Genomic DNA, 15,545 nt, shown 5'->3' with positions numbered 1-15,545 from the left:
TTTTTTTACGGTTACCACACACACACACACACACACACACACACACACACAACTCGCTCTTCAGCTCTTTTGGCAGTAAAGAGTGCACACGTCGTTGCGTGGGTGTTTGCTCTTTCGCTTGTCCGAATTTTTTATTTTTTTTTTTAGCGCTTTTTATACGTTTACTTTTATTTATGGCCCTTACGTATGCAATGTGTCGTTGTTGCAATTTGACTGCTGTAATTGGTAATAGAAGTAAAAATTGTTGCGGTTATACTATTTGTTTTACCGTTTGATGTATGGCGCCAGCTATGAGAGCACGCGCGCTTGAGCCACAGCTCCGACTCTCTGCTTAGAACCACTCACTAGGGACCAACTGATGGGTGGGGGCTGGGGGCTTGCAATGATAGCAAAACAGCTGTTCGAAGCGAATTTTTTTTGTAAAACAAACTTAGCATGGCAATTAGTCAAGTCGAAAGTTTTCACGCTTAATCAAATAATGCAATTTGCATTTTTAAACTCATTTGTAGATTTTGAAAAATTTTTATAAGCTCAGCTTCGTATAGAAGACTGCTTAAAATTTAAATTATATATGTTTCTATTAGTTAAACTTTATTTATCATATAGTAATAGTTTTAAAGCTAGATTTGTATATTTATTTTTAGCAAAAAAATAATACTTTGTTTTATTTTAAGTATTTTAAAAGTTGTGCAAGCTAAATTCCATACAAATAGAAGAATGTTTACAATTTAAATTTTACATGTTTTTATGCTATAAATGGCATACTCAAGTTTTATTTCTAATATAGAATTTGTAAATTGGTTTTTAGCATAAATTTGCTTTTACTAAAAACTTATACTCTGTTTTATTTAAAATTTTTAAAAACAATTTTGAATGCAAAAAAAAATTAAGAGATTTTTAATTTAGAAGCATTGAATTTTGAAACTTAATATAAATTAAAATATTATGAGTTTTTAGTTTTTTTGTTGGATTATTTTAATTATTTATTTATATTTAGTTTTAAAATTCTATGCACAGCAAAAAGTTAAATAAAATAGTTGTCTGCTAACCTTTAACTTGATGTTGCTTCTTTTTATATTAGCTGCCACTATTCAGACGTGCCACATAGTGTTGCACCATGTTCATTTACACAAACGCGCGTTTTACAATTTTGTGCATTTGTTATTTTTTGCAAAAATTTGTTATACATTTGTTTCGAGTGCGCTTGTTTTTTTTTTTCTATTTATATTAATGTTTTTTTTATTTTGCATGCGCTAGCAATTAAAATGTTTTAGTTTCAGTTCGTGTCCCACAGCAGCGTTGGCCATAATTGAGACTGATAAATCAGCAACAAATAAAATAGCAACAACAAATTCTAAAATCACTTTTCAAATTTGTCAAGGACGCTCGAGAGAGCTTCGACCGTTTACTTAGTGGCGCAACGCATTGTTGTCTGTGGCAACCTAAAGTCCACTTTAATTAACAATACAGGGGGTGGGGTCTAAATTAGCCAACAAAAATAACACAGCCTTGACTTTGCTGCTGATAAGGCCAAGGCTCTTTGTTTTGTCTGTGTGTGTGTGCGTAACTCAGCGCAAAGGGGGTGTGGGTGGGTCGCTGGGGTGTAATCAGCGCTTCCTGACAGCCTGACAACAAATTATCAAATATTGTTGCACCTTACGCTGTTGCTGCTGCTGCTGCTGCTGCTTGTGCCTGGCAGGAAATTTTCCACCTGTATATATATTTAGATATGTATATGCTTCTTCTTTTTTATTGTATTTTTTTTTGTCTTGCTTTTTTGTATATTTTTTGGCACGTCGATAGCGATAGCTGCCTATTGGCATTATGCTCATCAAATTTGTCAATTTATGGAAATGTGCAAAAGTACAAAACGACACAAATGTCATATTACCTTGACGCCCACTCCTCTGCCTCAGCACGAAACTCAAGCCATTGCAATCAGAGAATACACACTGCAAAAAAAAAAAAACAGAAAATATTTAAACTTTGAAGTATTATTAAAAAAATTATTATTTAGAATTATTATTAAAAAAAATGAATATAATTTCAGCGTAAAAAATAAAATAAAATTGAACCAAAAATATTGAATAATATAGCATACAATATGAATGTTAAAAAATTATTATAATAAATTAATAATAAGCTGCGAACGGTTTTATTTTATTTTAAAACTTAAGGTCTAATAATTTACCATTAGTTACGGCTGATTGTTCAGTAATTATTTATAGTGTTAATAAAATTGAGTCAAAAATATTTAATAATATAACATTTTATATTAATGTTTAAAAAAATTATTATAATAAATTAATAATAAGCAGCGACTGTTATCATTTTATTTAAAAAATAAAGCTCTTAATAATTTGCTATTAGTAAATAATAATAAACAGTAACGGCTCAAAAATTGTTTACAGTGTAAATATTATAAAATTGTAATAACAAAAATCTACAACATGAATTCTCATACATTTTAATTTAGTCTATATTAAATAATCTGAGTGGTGCCACCGAAATTCAAATCAAGCTCAAACCAAAGCGAGAATCTAACAGTGAAACAGAGAGAGAGAAAGAGACAGAAGTTCCACGAAACAAAGTACAATTTAAAGATATTTTGTATATAAATGCTAGCAAGCTTAATTAGCAAACAATTAATAAATTAACTAAATATTCTAGAGCATAAAATCGCTGTAAGTTTTGCAACTATAACGATTTGGTTTAAGTTGCATTCTAACTTGACCTGGCTAATTACTTATAAACTTCGCTCAGTGTACTCAGCTCACCTTGACTGCTGATGATAAAGCTCTGGACTCTGGCATATATACATCAGATTCAGGTGTAGGCTGGGCACGTACCATTGTCGCTGAATTTTTGTCACTGTTTTTAATAAAGCTACAAAAGCTTGGACACTGTGGCAATGTCAATGGCAGCTGCTCCTACGTGCAACATGAATAAAATACACACACACACACATACATATGCATATATATATATTTTGTGTAATGAGTGTATTTGAAATTATTGCCGCTGCCCCTATAACAGAGCAGCGAGCAATGATCAATTGAAAATTAGGCATAAATGCACTGAAAGAAATTTAGGCAGGCATAAAATATATATACTATATATTAATTTAAAATAATGTATTAAAATATTTACGGATTATTGAAATTATTTCAGAATAATGCAAAAAATTCGAAATCAATTTATGCAAAATATTGGAAAATATAAATACATGTCAGCATAATTTCATATTATTAAAAATATTTGTTAATAATTAAATAAATATTTTAAAAGTGACAGTAACAATAATTTTAATTATTTATGTTGATTGATAATAATAATAATATTAATAAAAAATAATTAAATAAATATTTTAAATGTGGCAGTAGTAGTTTTTTTTCTTTTTTAATAATTTTAATTATTTATGCTCATTGATAATAATAATAATATTAATAAACATAATAAGCAGTAGTAGTTTTTTTTTTCTTTTTTTGAATTATTTATGTTGATTGATAATAAAAAGAGAAATTAATTTCTCAGAAAGCAGTAAATAAAAAACTAAACGCTGCAATATTTTGAGTTTGAAATTAAAAAAAAAAATTATGCAACATTGTGCTATGTTATTTTTTTTTCGCTGTGTATTTACACGTGTTTTTACTGTCGCGCAAGAGTATTATAATTTAAATAAATGCTTTATATTTAAATTTAAGCATATATGCCACATATATACTTAAGTTATATACTCTGTATAAATTAAGCAATATATATATATAGGCGATGGGGCAAGCAAAAATTGATGGGGCAGAGCATTCACAATTTGTTGCAAGCTAAAAAAGCTTTTGTGGCTGTTTGATGTGCTGCTCGCTGTTTGTGGCTTGCTGTTAACGCTCTTGTTGTTATTGTTGTTGTTGCTGTTTGTTGTAAAACGCATGAACACGCCTCACGACGCGTCACTTTATGTTTATCCCTTAATTTTTATACACATATACAAAGAGACTCTATACTATATATATATATTTATTTTTTTATTGTCTTGTCTGTTTTTTTTTATGCGTGTAACTCTCACGCTGTGTGTGTGTGTGTGTGTGCGTGTGACCACGTTTATTGGCTTTCGACGCATTTGCCAATACCCGCAGCAGCAGCAGCAGCAGCAGCAGTGGCAATGGCAACAAGAGGCAATCCACCAAAAATTGCTGACACAGCAACAACAACAAAAACAACAGCAGCACGCAAATTGTTTGCCTCAGCAATTGGCATGGCAATTTTTTTTCTTCTGTTTTTTGATTTTTTTTCACTCAGCACTGCACAAAACAATTAGAATTGTTGTTAAAATGCTGCGCAAATATTTAATTAAATACATAATAGATAATTACAAAATATTTCACATAAATATTTTGGCTATTTATATATAAATCATTTATTTTATATCTAAAATAACTTAAGCAAATATTAAATAAAATTGCAGCCTTAAGATTACTTAGTTTATAATTTTTAGGCTTTTAGCTGTGTAAAATTGATAATATTGTTTTTTTCAAATGTAAAAGTGCAAGATTACAGCAATAGCAACATTTAAGCAATTGCTTAAATTTATTTATTATTTAAATATTTATATTATTATTGAATTTATTGTATTTATTTATCTAAAGTAATTTAAACAAATAGCAGCAAAATGCATTATTTAGTTTATAATTTTTAGTATAAAAAAAAATATTATTTGCATATTAATAATATTATTTTAAAATGTTGAATTGATGGAATTGAATTGATAAAAGCTAGCAAAATTCAAGCTATTGCTTAAATTTATTTATTATTTAAATGTTTATATTAATTAACTGTACAATTTACTGCTGGCTGCCTTCGATATGTTCAAAATAAAAGCAGCGCCAAAAAGCATGCTACACGTTTTTTCAAGTGCATACGCTTGTTTTTGTATTTTTTCGGTTTTTTTTTTTTTTGCGTTTTTCATGTTGCAAGTCTTGTTGCACACTTTTTTAAATCATGCCTACAAGTTGCAACGCAATTTTTTCAATTACAACAGTGTGGCATTTCACAGGCAGCAGCAGCCCCCCCCAAGGAGTGCTGACAGTGTGAGTGGGCGGCAACGCCCAACGTGGCGTTATTTTTGTTTTTCTCGCGCAGCGCACACAGCTGCAATTGCAATTGACAATTTATGTGCGCGAGAGCATTTTAAGGATGCACAATGCGAGCCGCGCGCCAAGTAAAAGAAACAGAAAACAGTTTAAAAGCCAAAAAATAACAACAACAACAACAACAACAATAACAAACTGCAAAAACAGAAAACAAAACGTTAACGTTGCATCGAAATGAAATCAAATGATATCGTGTGGCAGGCAGGGCAGCAATTGGGGGATTGAAAGCGACGCACAGCCAGAGCAGAGAGCGACTCGCTTTTTGACTTTCACTGATTGCACTTGTGTGCTCCTCCACCCCTCCCCCCCTCTATATAAGCGACGTTTATCCGACAGCAGCATTGAGAGCTTCAGAGATCGATCGCTTTGCCAAAAAAGTTGCCGCCCAACAATAACAAATGTCAACTGAAGTGCGTAAGCTAGCAACTTACAAATGATAAACCAACTACTGTGTGTGTGTGTGTGTGTGTGTGTGTGTGAAAGAGACAGATAGCTTAATAAAGGCATCAGCAGAGTTTGCTCTGCAGCTTCATTAAACTTTAAATGCTTTAGCCAAATGCAAGCAGCTAGCAAAAATATTTTTTAGCAATATATATATAAATAATAATATATATTTAAGCAATAAAGCTTGCATAAGATTTAAAATAAATTAAATCAATTCTTTAGTATAGATTAATTATAATAAACTTTTTAATTAAAATTAATATGAATTATATATGTTATTAAAAGCAACGAAAAATTAAAATTCCTTACTATTTTTATCAAAAAATGATATTACATATTTCAAACAATAAGCTTAAATATAAATTAAAATGAAATTGAATTTATTTTTAGTATATATGCAAAAATAATAATAAACTTTTTAAGGTAGTGCATTATAATATGTTTCATTAACAAGTTTAGAACAAATGTAAATCAATAACTTTTTGATGTTCTAATATATGTAATTCAAACCAACTAAACTTATTTAAACAATAAAAGCCAAAATAAGCGAGAATTCTTTATTATTATTTATAATATACTCTTACTACAAAAAAAATTTTAATAACAAAATGATTAATAAAATGTTATTAAAGAAAATCAACAAAAAAGTTTTTATTACACAAAAAATATATATTTAAACAATAAAGCTTAAATAATTTGTAAAATAAATTAAATTAATTATAATAAAAGACTTTTAAATAAAAACCATATTTTATAACAAAATGATTAATAAAATGTTATTAAAGAAAATCAACAAAAAATTCAATTCATTATTTAATTCAAGAAAGCTTTATATTTTTAAAAAAATAAATTAATACAAGTATAAATTAATTATAATAAAAGACTTTTAAATAAAAACCATATTTTATAGCAAAATCAACAAAAAATTCAAATTCATTAAATAAAAATATATTTAATAAATAAAGCTAAAATTAAATTTAAAATAAATTAAATTAATTCTTTAAGTATAGATTCAACAATACTAATAAGCTAATAAACTTTAAATGTTATTAAAGAAAATCAACAAAAAATTCAAATTCATTATTTAATCAAGAAAGCTTTAATAATTTTAAAAATAAATTATAGATTATATAGTACAGATTAATTATAATAAAAGACTTTTAAATAAAAACCAAATTTTATAGCAAAATGATGAATAAAATGTTAAGAAAGAAAATCGACAACGCTTAATTTTCAGCTCAGCTCAGCTCATAGGCTGAATTAATTTGGCAGCTAAATAAGACAAAAGCTGAATAACTGTATTGACACGCAGCTTGCAACTCAATTAAATTGTTGTGAATAATATTATTTTTGGCAATTGCCATGTGTCAACCGCGGCCGCAATGTTTAATGCTTAATAACGCAACAGCAAAAGCAACAGCAGCAACAATAACAAAAGCAACAGCAGGAGCAACAACAATGGCTGCTACTTAAGCATTTATTTAATTAAAATTTCATTATAATGCAGCAACGAGACGTAAAACTCGCTGTGTGCAAGCTGCGAATAACTTTACAATTGAGGCATGAGGCATGAGGCAGGCTCACGCCCAAAGACTTGCAACAATGCTTTAAAGCTCAAAAGCTGAGTTGCAACTCAGCTGCAATTAAAATAAAACAAATACGGCAGCCGTACTGACATTTTGACTGACAAACAGACGCACACACATGCACATACATATATGTGTGTTTGTGTGTGTGTGTGTGTGTGTGTTGCGCTTACAGCTTGCACCTTGCACTCAACAAATTGTTGCAAATGCCAAAAGAGACAAAAATTGTTGGCGCTCTGGCTTATTGTTGTCATAGCTCTTCTTCTTCTTCTTCTTTTTGTTATTGTTGTTGCTGCTGTTATTGTTGTTTACGACAAATACTTGATGGAATGCAGCGACCTTCACCTGAACTGTGCTAAGTAGTGTTGCGACCATTGCACCTGCACCTGCACCTGCAACTTTGCAACAGCGAAAAACAGACACGACAACAACAACAAGAGAAAAAATAGAGCTATAAACGCTGGCGTTCCAGCCACTTGACATGACCTCAGCATAAACAAAACCAACAAAAGAGCGAATGGGAGAGGGAGAAGGAGAGCAAGAGCGTGAGAGTGAGCAAGAGTTTGAGTGATGGTTGAAGTTTGTGCTTTCAACTGATTTTAATTGTGTGTGTGTGGCATGTTTTAAATTTTTCTCGTTGATGCTGCTTAAAGTTTCATTTGTTGTTTTTATTATAATTATAGAAATAATTATTTATTATTTTTGCAACTTTTATACAAAAATTGCAAAAATGTTAGCAACTGCCAGCGCTAAATCAATATTATTTATTATTTTAATTTAACATAAATTTAATTATAAAACTTTTACTAAAATTCTAGCAATTGTTTGTTTTATTTTTCAAAACAGCCAGCAATGCATTAATATTATTTATTATTTTAATTTAAACAGCACGTCTCTCTCTCTCTTTTTAACTGACGCGCTGATATTTCTAAACAAAATAATAAAAAAATAGCAAATTTCCCAAAAAAAAATAAAATTTCTTTCTTTATTAATAAAAATTGGTAATAATTATACTTATATATTTCAAAGCCGCCATCAATGCATTAATATTATTTATTATTACATCTTTAATGCTTTTCTCTCTATCTCACTCTCTATTTTTAACTGGCGCGCTGACATTTCTGTCAAGACGTTAAGCATTTTCGAGTCAAAATTCTGTTTTTAACCTAAACAAAAACAAACAAAAAAATAGAAAAATTTCCCCAAAAAAAAACAAAAAAAATTAAATTCCTTTAGACCGTAGAAATTCAAGTTTTTGGTAAACGAAGCGTTAGCCAAATGCCTGCGACTGAGAAACGGCAATTGGCCGCTCTGAGCGGCAGCAGCAGCAATGAGTCTGCGTCGCAGCCGAAGCCAGCAGCGCAGCCAGCGTTAAGCGTAGCCAACAGCGTGGCGTAAGTAATTAAAATATTAATTTGACTTATTGACTGAGACGTTTGTTCGTTGGCAGTTCGAACTGCCAGCAGGCAGTTTATCCCACGCTGCGGCTGCGCCTGCGTGATAAAGCAGAGCATAACGGTAATGGCAGTGGCAGTGGCTGCTCGCAAACGCGTCGCGCCGCGGTCACCGAACCGCGCTGGCAACAAAAGCCACAGCAGACGCCGTCGACGTCGCCAACGCCGCCGCCAACGCCCTCAGTGCTCAGTCCCAAGCGCTTGGAGTCCGGCAGTCTGTACAGCGTTCCATCCCAATCCTATCGACAGCAGCAGCAGCAGCCGAGCAACTACAGCAGCGACAGCCGCTTGCTTCAGACGCTGCGCTACAGCTTCGTTAGCTCGGTCAAGCAGTCGCAGCTGCAGACGCAGCAGCAGCAGCTGCAACAGCAGCTGATGAATCTAATTCCGCTGCAGCCGCACAATATGAATGCGCGTGAGCTGAAGTCCTTTCAGCGTCGGCTCTCGTTCGAGGAGTGGCTAACGGCCAAAAAGTAAGTTAAACAAATAATAATTCAATTTGAACTTAACAACGAATTGCATTGAAATAAGCCTTACGCAATATAAAATATTTCATTATTATTTAGCCAATTTGTTTATGCAATTAAGCCACATTTACTGTTAGTTTGATTAAATAATAATTTTAACTTTTCATTTATAATTCGACGCATAGAGCATTAAAAAATACTAGGGAGCATTTAGCTATATAATTTATATAAAATATTTAATTACTATTTAGCTAACATTTTTATACAATTAAGCCACATTTACTGTTCGAATTAGTTGAATAAAAATTTACTGCCAAATGTTGAGTACCAAGCAACGCCAAAAAGCAGGCAATACTTTTTTCAAAAGTGCATTTTCTCGATTTTTTTTTTGTTGCAAGACTTGGAAAAGTAAATTAAACATAAATAAATAATAATTAAATTGCAACTTGCAATAAACTTGACAAAAACTTGCTAATTCATTTAAATTATATTAAATTTCTTATTTGCTTTCATTCAAGTTCAACGTACTTTAGTTAAATTTATTTTTGCATTTCCAGACGCGAAGACATGCAGCGAAAACGCGATACGCGACGCGAGGAACATCGACTGAATCACTTGCAAAAGCTGCGTCAGCAAATGTCGCAAAAGTGCTACAAGGACTGGTTGCATGCCAAGCAGCAGCGTCAGCTGAGCTGCTGCCTGCCCACGGTGCTGGTGGAGAGCAGAGCGCGCAGTCAGCGCGCGGCGACGCAGCAGCGCTTCGAGGACTGGCAGCGGCGCAAGGACCATGAGCTGCTGCGTCAGCGGCAGCGACATGAGCGCGAAGAGCTGGAGCGACGTGTGCTCGCCGAGCTGCGGCACAAGCAGTCGCAGCTCGCCTGGCAGCGCTGGCTGGCGCAGGCAGAGGCCAAAACCAAAGGACAAGAGCAGCCGCCGCAGCAGCAGCAGCAGCAGCAGCAGCAGCAAGTGAAGCCGACTGCGAATATCAAAGGCAAAGGCAAAGGCAAAAGCAAATTCGATGCTAATGCGCCGCTGCTTTATATAAAACCAATGCGACGTGCCCAGCTGCTGGAGAAGACACAATCGGCGCTATACAGACGCACCGCGTTGTCCTTGCTGCCGCTGCGGCAGCAGCAGGCACAACAGGAGGCATTCTATCTGCATGTGCCACTGTCGGCGGCGCAGCGCGCGCTCCGCGAACGCTTGGACAGCATCGATGGTGTGCAAATGCAGCGAAAACGCAAATAGTGTGCCCAGTCTCCAGTTCACACTTCATCTTCGCTAGCTGCACATTCCCAACTGTTTTCTGTTCTTTACTGTGCCCAGCAAAATCCCCACCACACAATTATTTTGGCCAACAATAAAAATTGCAAAATATTCACAAATGCAAACGCTACAAAAATTTATGAAGTAGCCAGCAGCGTAGTCAGAAATGTAAGTTAAGGGGGCAATGTAAGTATTAGAATTAATAATCATACAAATTTTTGTTCAAGACATAAACCAAAGATTAAATCATAATCAAATTTATAAAGTAGTCAAGGGCGTAGTCAGATATTTAAGTAAAGGGGTAATGTAAGCATAATAATTAATAATCATAATAATTATTAATTAATAGTTAAATTGTTCAAGAGACAAACTAAAGCTTTAATTATTATTAAATTTAATTGTTTAAATGTTTAATTATTAGAAACAAACAATAAGACAGCAATGAGCAACGTTTTGCATAAATAATAATAATTTTATAATATTTGTATTTGCTATAATTGCTAGCAAAATAATTTTGAAAATATGTTTCAAAAATTCATTATGCATAAATATTAAACAAAGATCACTAATTGCTATCAAAATAATTTTTAAAAAATTCGAACAAAATATTGCATACAGTAAATTTTGTTTCAAAAATTGATTATGCATAAAAATAAAAAAAATTAAACAAGAGATCAGTAATTGCTAAAAAAAAAATTCTAAAAATTCATTATTCATAAAAAATGAAGTCAAACTAATAAAACAAATTAAAGTTAAATTTTAAAATAATTCGAACAAAATATTGCAATTTGTTTCAAAAATTTATTATGCATAAAAATACAAAAATTAAACAAAAGTTCATTAATGCTCTCAAAATAATTTTGAAAAAAATTCGAACAAAATATTGCATACAGTAAATTTTTTGTTACAAAAACTTCATTATGCATAAAAATAAAAAAAATTAAACAAGAGATCAGTAATTGCAATAAAAATAATTTTGAAAATAGTTTTGAAAAAATTCTAAAAATTCATTATTCATAAAAAATGGAAGTCAAACTAATAAAAACAAATTAAAGTTAATTCGATTATTATTAAAATGTTGTTATTTTTATAGTTAAGCAATTGGCAATGAAATTTCATTGCAGAATTTATTTAATAAGCGTAAGCAGTTAAATGGCTTAATGTAGTTCGCTAGTTAATCGTGCGTTTTAACTTTAGCATACAATGGCAGCTTCAATGGCAGCAGCAGCAGCAGCGTTAACTGCAGCAGACGCAGGCGTTAAGCCTTGTGCAGCATTTCGTTGAAAGTTTCGAGCACACACAGACACACACACATGCAGCTCACTCGCTCTATTGCTATCTCTTACGCTCTCTCTTTTTTTTTAGTAGTATCAATAGTAGTAGCTGCCGCTGCTTATGCTCTATGGGAATTGAGGCCTACCTCAAGCACACACACACACACACACATACACACACAAAGATTTGATGGCTGGATGCAGTTGCATGCATTTGAAGCCAAGCAGCAGCAGCTGCCACAAAACTCTTCATGTTGTTGTTGTTGTTGGTTTGAGCGTTCGGCCATGTGACAACAGAGAATGAAAATGGATTAAAAGGATAAGTGGGCAAGTGACTGTCTGTGTGGTTGTTTCCTATCATTCACCTTTGTTGCCCCACACCACCCCCCCCTTAGCACTGTTTGCTGTTCCATGGCTTGTCCCAGGGCCAAAAGCCAAAAACTTCAGACTCACTGTTTTCTTTTTTCAACTGTCTCTGACTACAATATCAGCCATGGGTCACTCACATGAAGACACACACACATGTGTGTATCTGTGTGTGTGTGTGTCAGCTTGTGCTAAAGGCGGCTGCTCGTTGCTTTTGTGTCTCTTAATTGAAAACAGCAGATTGAGCTGCTTGCTCGGAATGGCCCCGTGGATTTTGTAATTAAGCTTGGAATACAACCAAAAAAAAAACTGAAAACTGCAATGACTTAATTGCAAATTACCGTAATAGCTGTGGAAATCAATGAAAATCTGAAGCCGTCAAGCTGCAGCGCACTGAGCTATCAAAAATGCAATAAATTGCCATAAATATTAAAGGAACGAAACAATTTTAACTTGGGAGAGCTTAAAAATAAAAATAAAATTTAATACAAGTGCAAAAAGTTCAAGCGCAGCTGTCACTAAGCTTTCTTCTTCTTCTGCTGCTTTGCTCTACTTAATAAATATTTTTTTATTTTAATGCATATCAAGAAGCTGCTCAAACTGCATGCTAAACTTTTTTTTTTTTTAAATACTTTGTTATAACAACTAAAAATAAAATTAAATAAAAATAAACACAAAGTAAATAAAATAAAACTAAAAATAAAAACACAAAGTAAATAAAATAAAATTAAATAAAAATAAACACAAAGTAAATTAAATAAAATTAAATAAAAATAAGCACAAAGTAAATAAAATAAAATTAAATAAAATAAAATTAATAAAAATAAAACAAAGTAAATAAAATAAAATTAAATAAAATAACAAAAAAGTTAAATAAAATAAAATAACACGTATTAAATTAAATTAAAATTAAATAAAATAAGCACAAAGTAAATAAAATAAAATTAAATAAAAATAAACACAAAGTAAATCAAGTTTAGCAAGCAAATAGTTATAATTAATTAAATAATTTTAATTGTGTTTAATTAACTAAGCAAATTGCTTTTAATTTAAAATGACATAATTATTTTAATAACTTTATGCCATTTTTTTTTTGCATATTTAAACAAAATGTGCGCTCAGCCTTAAACGTGAGCTAGTAAATTTATTTATTTTATTGAATTTATTTTGAAATTAAGCATAGGCAATTGCATATTATATTTTTAGATTTTCATATAAGAATTAAAAAAGAAAATTGCTTAAGTGGGCGTGTCAGCGTCTTAAAATTTTTCACCCTGCGCCTTGATGGTGATATTCTGCACCTGTCATAAGTATATATAATATATAGTTGAAATAAATGCAGAGATAGAGATAGAGCGAGATAGCCATATTATTGGCATGCTAAGCATGTGTGGCACACACAGACACAGGCACACTCACTTGCACGTTGGGGGGCGTGGCGATGGTCCAAAGCACAGCATCGGCCACATCCTTGCAGCTCAGCATGGGCATGTGTTGCTTGATGACGCCTTGCAGCTCTGCGGGCAAAATATCCGTGTCCACCAAGCCCGGACTGATGGTCTGCAATTGCGAAAATGGTTTGTGAGCCACAAAAGTGTATGTGTGTGTGTGTGTGTGTTGCATGCAACGTGACTAGCATTGGGGCAGTGGCAAGGGCATAGCAAAAATCTTTGTATAAAATTGCATTTTATGCAGCATTAAAGGCAAATTATTAAAAATGCATTCAATTTAAAAGCAAGCTACTGCACAGTGGCGCAAAATATAAAATAGAAATAAAAGTAATTAAATTCGAAATTCGAAAATAAAATTAATCGAATTTTTTTTTACATAAATATAAATAAATTTGCAGTTAGCGCATTATTTTTGTAAACAAATTTTTTTGTTAAATAAAATGAAAATTAATTTTAATTTTTTTTTATAGCTTGTGTCTGTTTGTGACCCACTGTTGCATTCAATTTAAAAGCAAGCTACTGCACAGTGGCACAAAAAATCAAATGAAAATGTAAGTAATTAAATTCGAAATTAATTGCGTGCATAAAAATCAAAATAAAATTTTGTAAATGATTTTTTATAAATAAATTTCCAAAAAACTGCAGCTAATGATTTTGAATTATTATTTAAAATAAATAAGAATTCTTTGTTGGAATTTGCCGCTTAAATTAAATGGAAATTAATGTTAACAAAAATTTAGCGAATGATTTTCAATTAATAATTGAAGTAAATAAGAATTCTTTGTTTGACTTTGATGGAAATGAATGTTAGGTGTTGACCCACTGTGCTGGCAAATTGCGCATACGCACCGATACCCGCACTTGTGTCTGATGACGCTGAAACTCCTGACGATAGATTTCCTGCATAGCGCGCAGAGCAAACTTGCTGGCCGGATATATATTAAGCGATGGCAGCTGCGGCCCCAAATTGGGCACCTGCTGTCCCGCCACGCTATTGACGATGACCACATGGCCGCCGCCGCCGCCGCCGCCACCACCTGACGACGCCGCCGCCGCCTGCTGTGATTTCATCGATTGAAACGCCTCGCGTATGCAATAGACACTGCCCATGATATTCGTCTCGAGCGTGCGGCGTATCTCCGGCGTATTCTGTGCGCCGCTCAGTTCGGTGCTGGCAATGATGCCCGCATTGCTGACGAGCAGCTGAACGCCGCCAAGCTGACGCTGCGTCCATTCGAATGCCTGCAGCACTTGCTGCTCCTCCTGTATATCGCACTTGAGCGCATGCAGGCGACTACGCTGGTTCGCTGGCAGCGTTTCCCGCAACGCCTCGATGCGTTCCTGGCGACGCGCCAAGCCGACAACCACCAAACCGGCTCCGACTAGCGCTTGGGCGCAGGCAGCACCGATGCCGCCACTGGCGCCACTTACCACGGCCACTTTGTTGCGCCAACGCTCCATGCTGTTGCAAGACTAACTAACGTGCCCCGGCCCAGGCAACTTTACTTGCCACGCAGCGCCAGCTGGAAGCCCTAGCGATGCCCCCTCGCTTGCGTCTAAGTCTTATCGATTTACTTGCAAACTGAAGCCACTGACAGCAGCATTTTCATTGCTTGTTTGCTCTAATCAAATTATGCTTGGCTTTCTCTCTCTTTTCCTTTTTTGATTGCACTACAGCTATTTGGGTTAGTTTGTCTACTAGGCCAACAAACATGCCACAGCTTGCTTGCTACACTCGCAAGTGCCGCAGCATTAAGCCATAAAGCTGAGAGAGTGTTGAAAGAATTTTTCAATAGCCAAATATGTAAAGCAAAAATGCATAGCATACTTTTAAGCATGCATTTTCAACTAGTTATTGTGCAATTGTTAAATTTAAATACAAATTGTTATTAAACCAAAAATTTAAATTTAAATAAATACCATAAAAAATAATCAAAAATAATCTCGAGCATAAACTAAATATTTGTATATATATATTTTTTGAATTTAGCATAAGCTAAATAAATGCCATAAAATTTGCGCTGCAAAATTTAAAAACATTTTAAATTTAGGTTCAAGCGCAAACGTTGAACTCGCTGAAATTTTCGCCGCTG

The 15,545-nt window shown here is 33.3% G+C and overlaps 2 protein-coding genes across 2 annotated transcripts; one reads left to right on the top strand and one right to left on the bottom strand.

Moving 5' to 3' along the window:
* Positions 1 to 8,338: 8,338 nt before the first annotated feature.
* LOC108606284 (putative mediator of RNA polymerase II transcription subunit 26) lies at positions 8,339 to 10,479 on the top strand. The gene is made up of 3 exons (XM_017996264.2): positions 8,339 to 8,568; positions 8,625 to 9,101; positions 9,653 to 10,479. The coding sequence occupies exons 1-3, from the start codon at positions 8,453 to 8,455 to the stop codon at positions 10,341 to 10,343; spliced, it is 1,284 nt and encodes a 427-aa protein (XP_017851753.1). The 5' UTR covers positions 8,339 to 8,452; the 3' UTR covers positions 10,344 to 10,479.
* A 2,756-nt stretch (positions 10,480 to 13,235) lies between these two features.
* LOC108606286 (farnesol dehydrogenase) lies at positions 13,236 to 14,913 on the bottom strand. Its single transcript, XM_017996267.1, has 3 exons — positions 14,302 to 14,913; positions 13,421 to 13,561; positions 13,236 to 13,302 (listed from the first exon to the last, which is right to left on the bottom strand). The coding sequence occupies exons 1-3, from the start codon at positions 14,911 to 14,913 to the stop codon at positions 13,261 to 13,263; spliced, it is 795 nt and encodes a 264-aa protein (XP_017851756.1). The 3' UTR covers positions 13,236 to 13,260.
* Between the last annotated feature and the right edge of the window lie 632 nt (positions 14,914 to 15,545).

This window comes from Drosophila busckii, chromosome X (assembly GCF_011750605.1).
Source record: "Drosophila busckii strain San Diego stock center, stock number 13000-0081.31 chromosome X, ASM1175060v1, whole genome shotgun sequence".
NCBI classification, from domain to species: Eukaryota; Metazoa; Arthropoda; class Insecta; order Diptera; family Drosophilidae; genus Drosophila; species Drosophila busckii.
The sequence above is the reverse complement of the archived record's forward strand: the minus strand, read 5'-3'. Positions and strand labels throughout refer to the sequence as shown.

Coding starts and splice junctions, on each gene's coding strand:
- LOC108606284 (XM_017996264.2), top strand. CDS start 8,453: ATGCCTGCGACTGAGAAACGGCAATTGGCCGCTCTGAGCGGCAGCAGC. Junction 8,569..8,624: donor AGCGTAGCCAACAGCGTGGC/GTAAGTAATTAA, acceptor GTTCGTTGGCAG/TTCGAACTGCCAGCAGGCAG. Junction 9,102..9,652: donor GAGTGGCTAACGGCCAAAAA/GTAAGTTAAACA, acceptor TTGCATTTCCAG/ACGCGAAGACATGCAGCGAA.
- LOC108606286 (XM_017996267.1), bottom strand. CDS start 14,913: ATGGAGCGTTGGCGCAACAAAGTGGCCGTGGTAAGTGGCGCCAGTGGC. Junction 13,562..14,301: donor AGACACAAGTGCGGGTATCG/GTGCGTATGCGC, acceptor TCGCAATTGCAG/ACCATCAGTCCGGGCTTGGT. Junction 13,303..13,420: donor CCACGCCCCCCAACGTGCAA/GTGAGTGTGCCT, acceptor TACTTATGACAG/GTGCAGAATATCACCATCAA.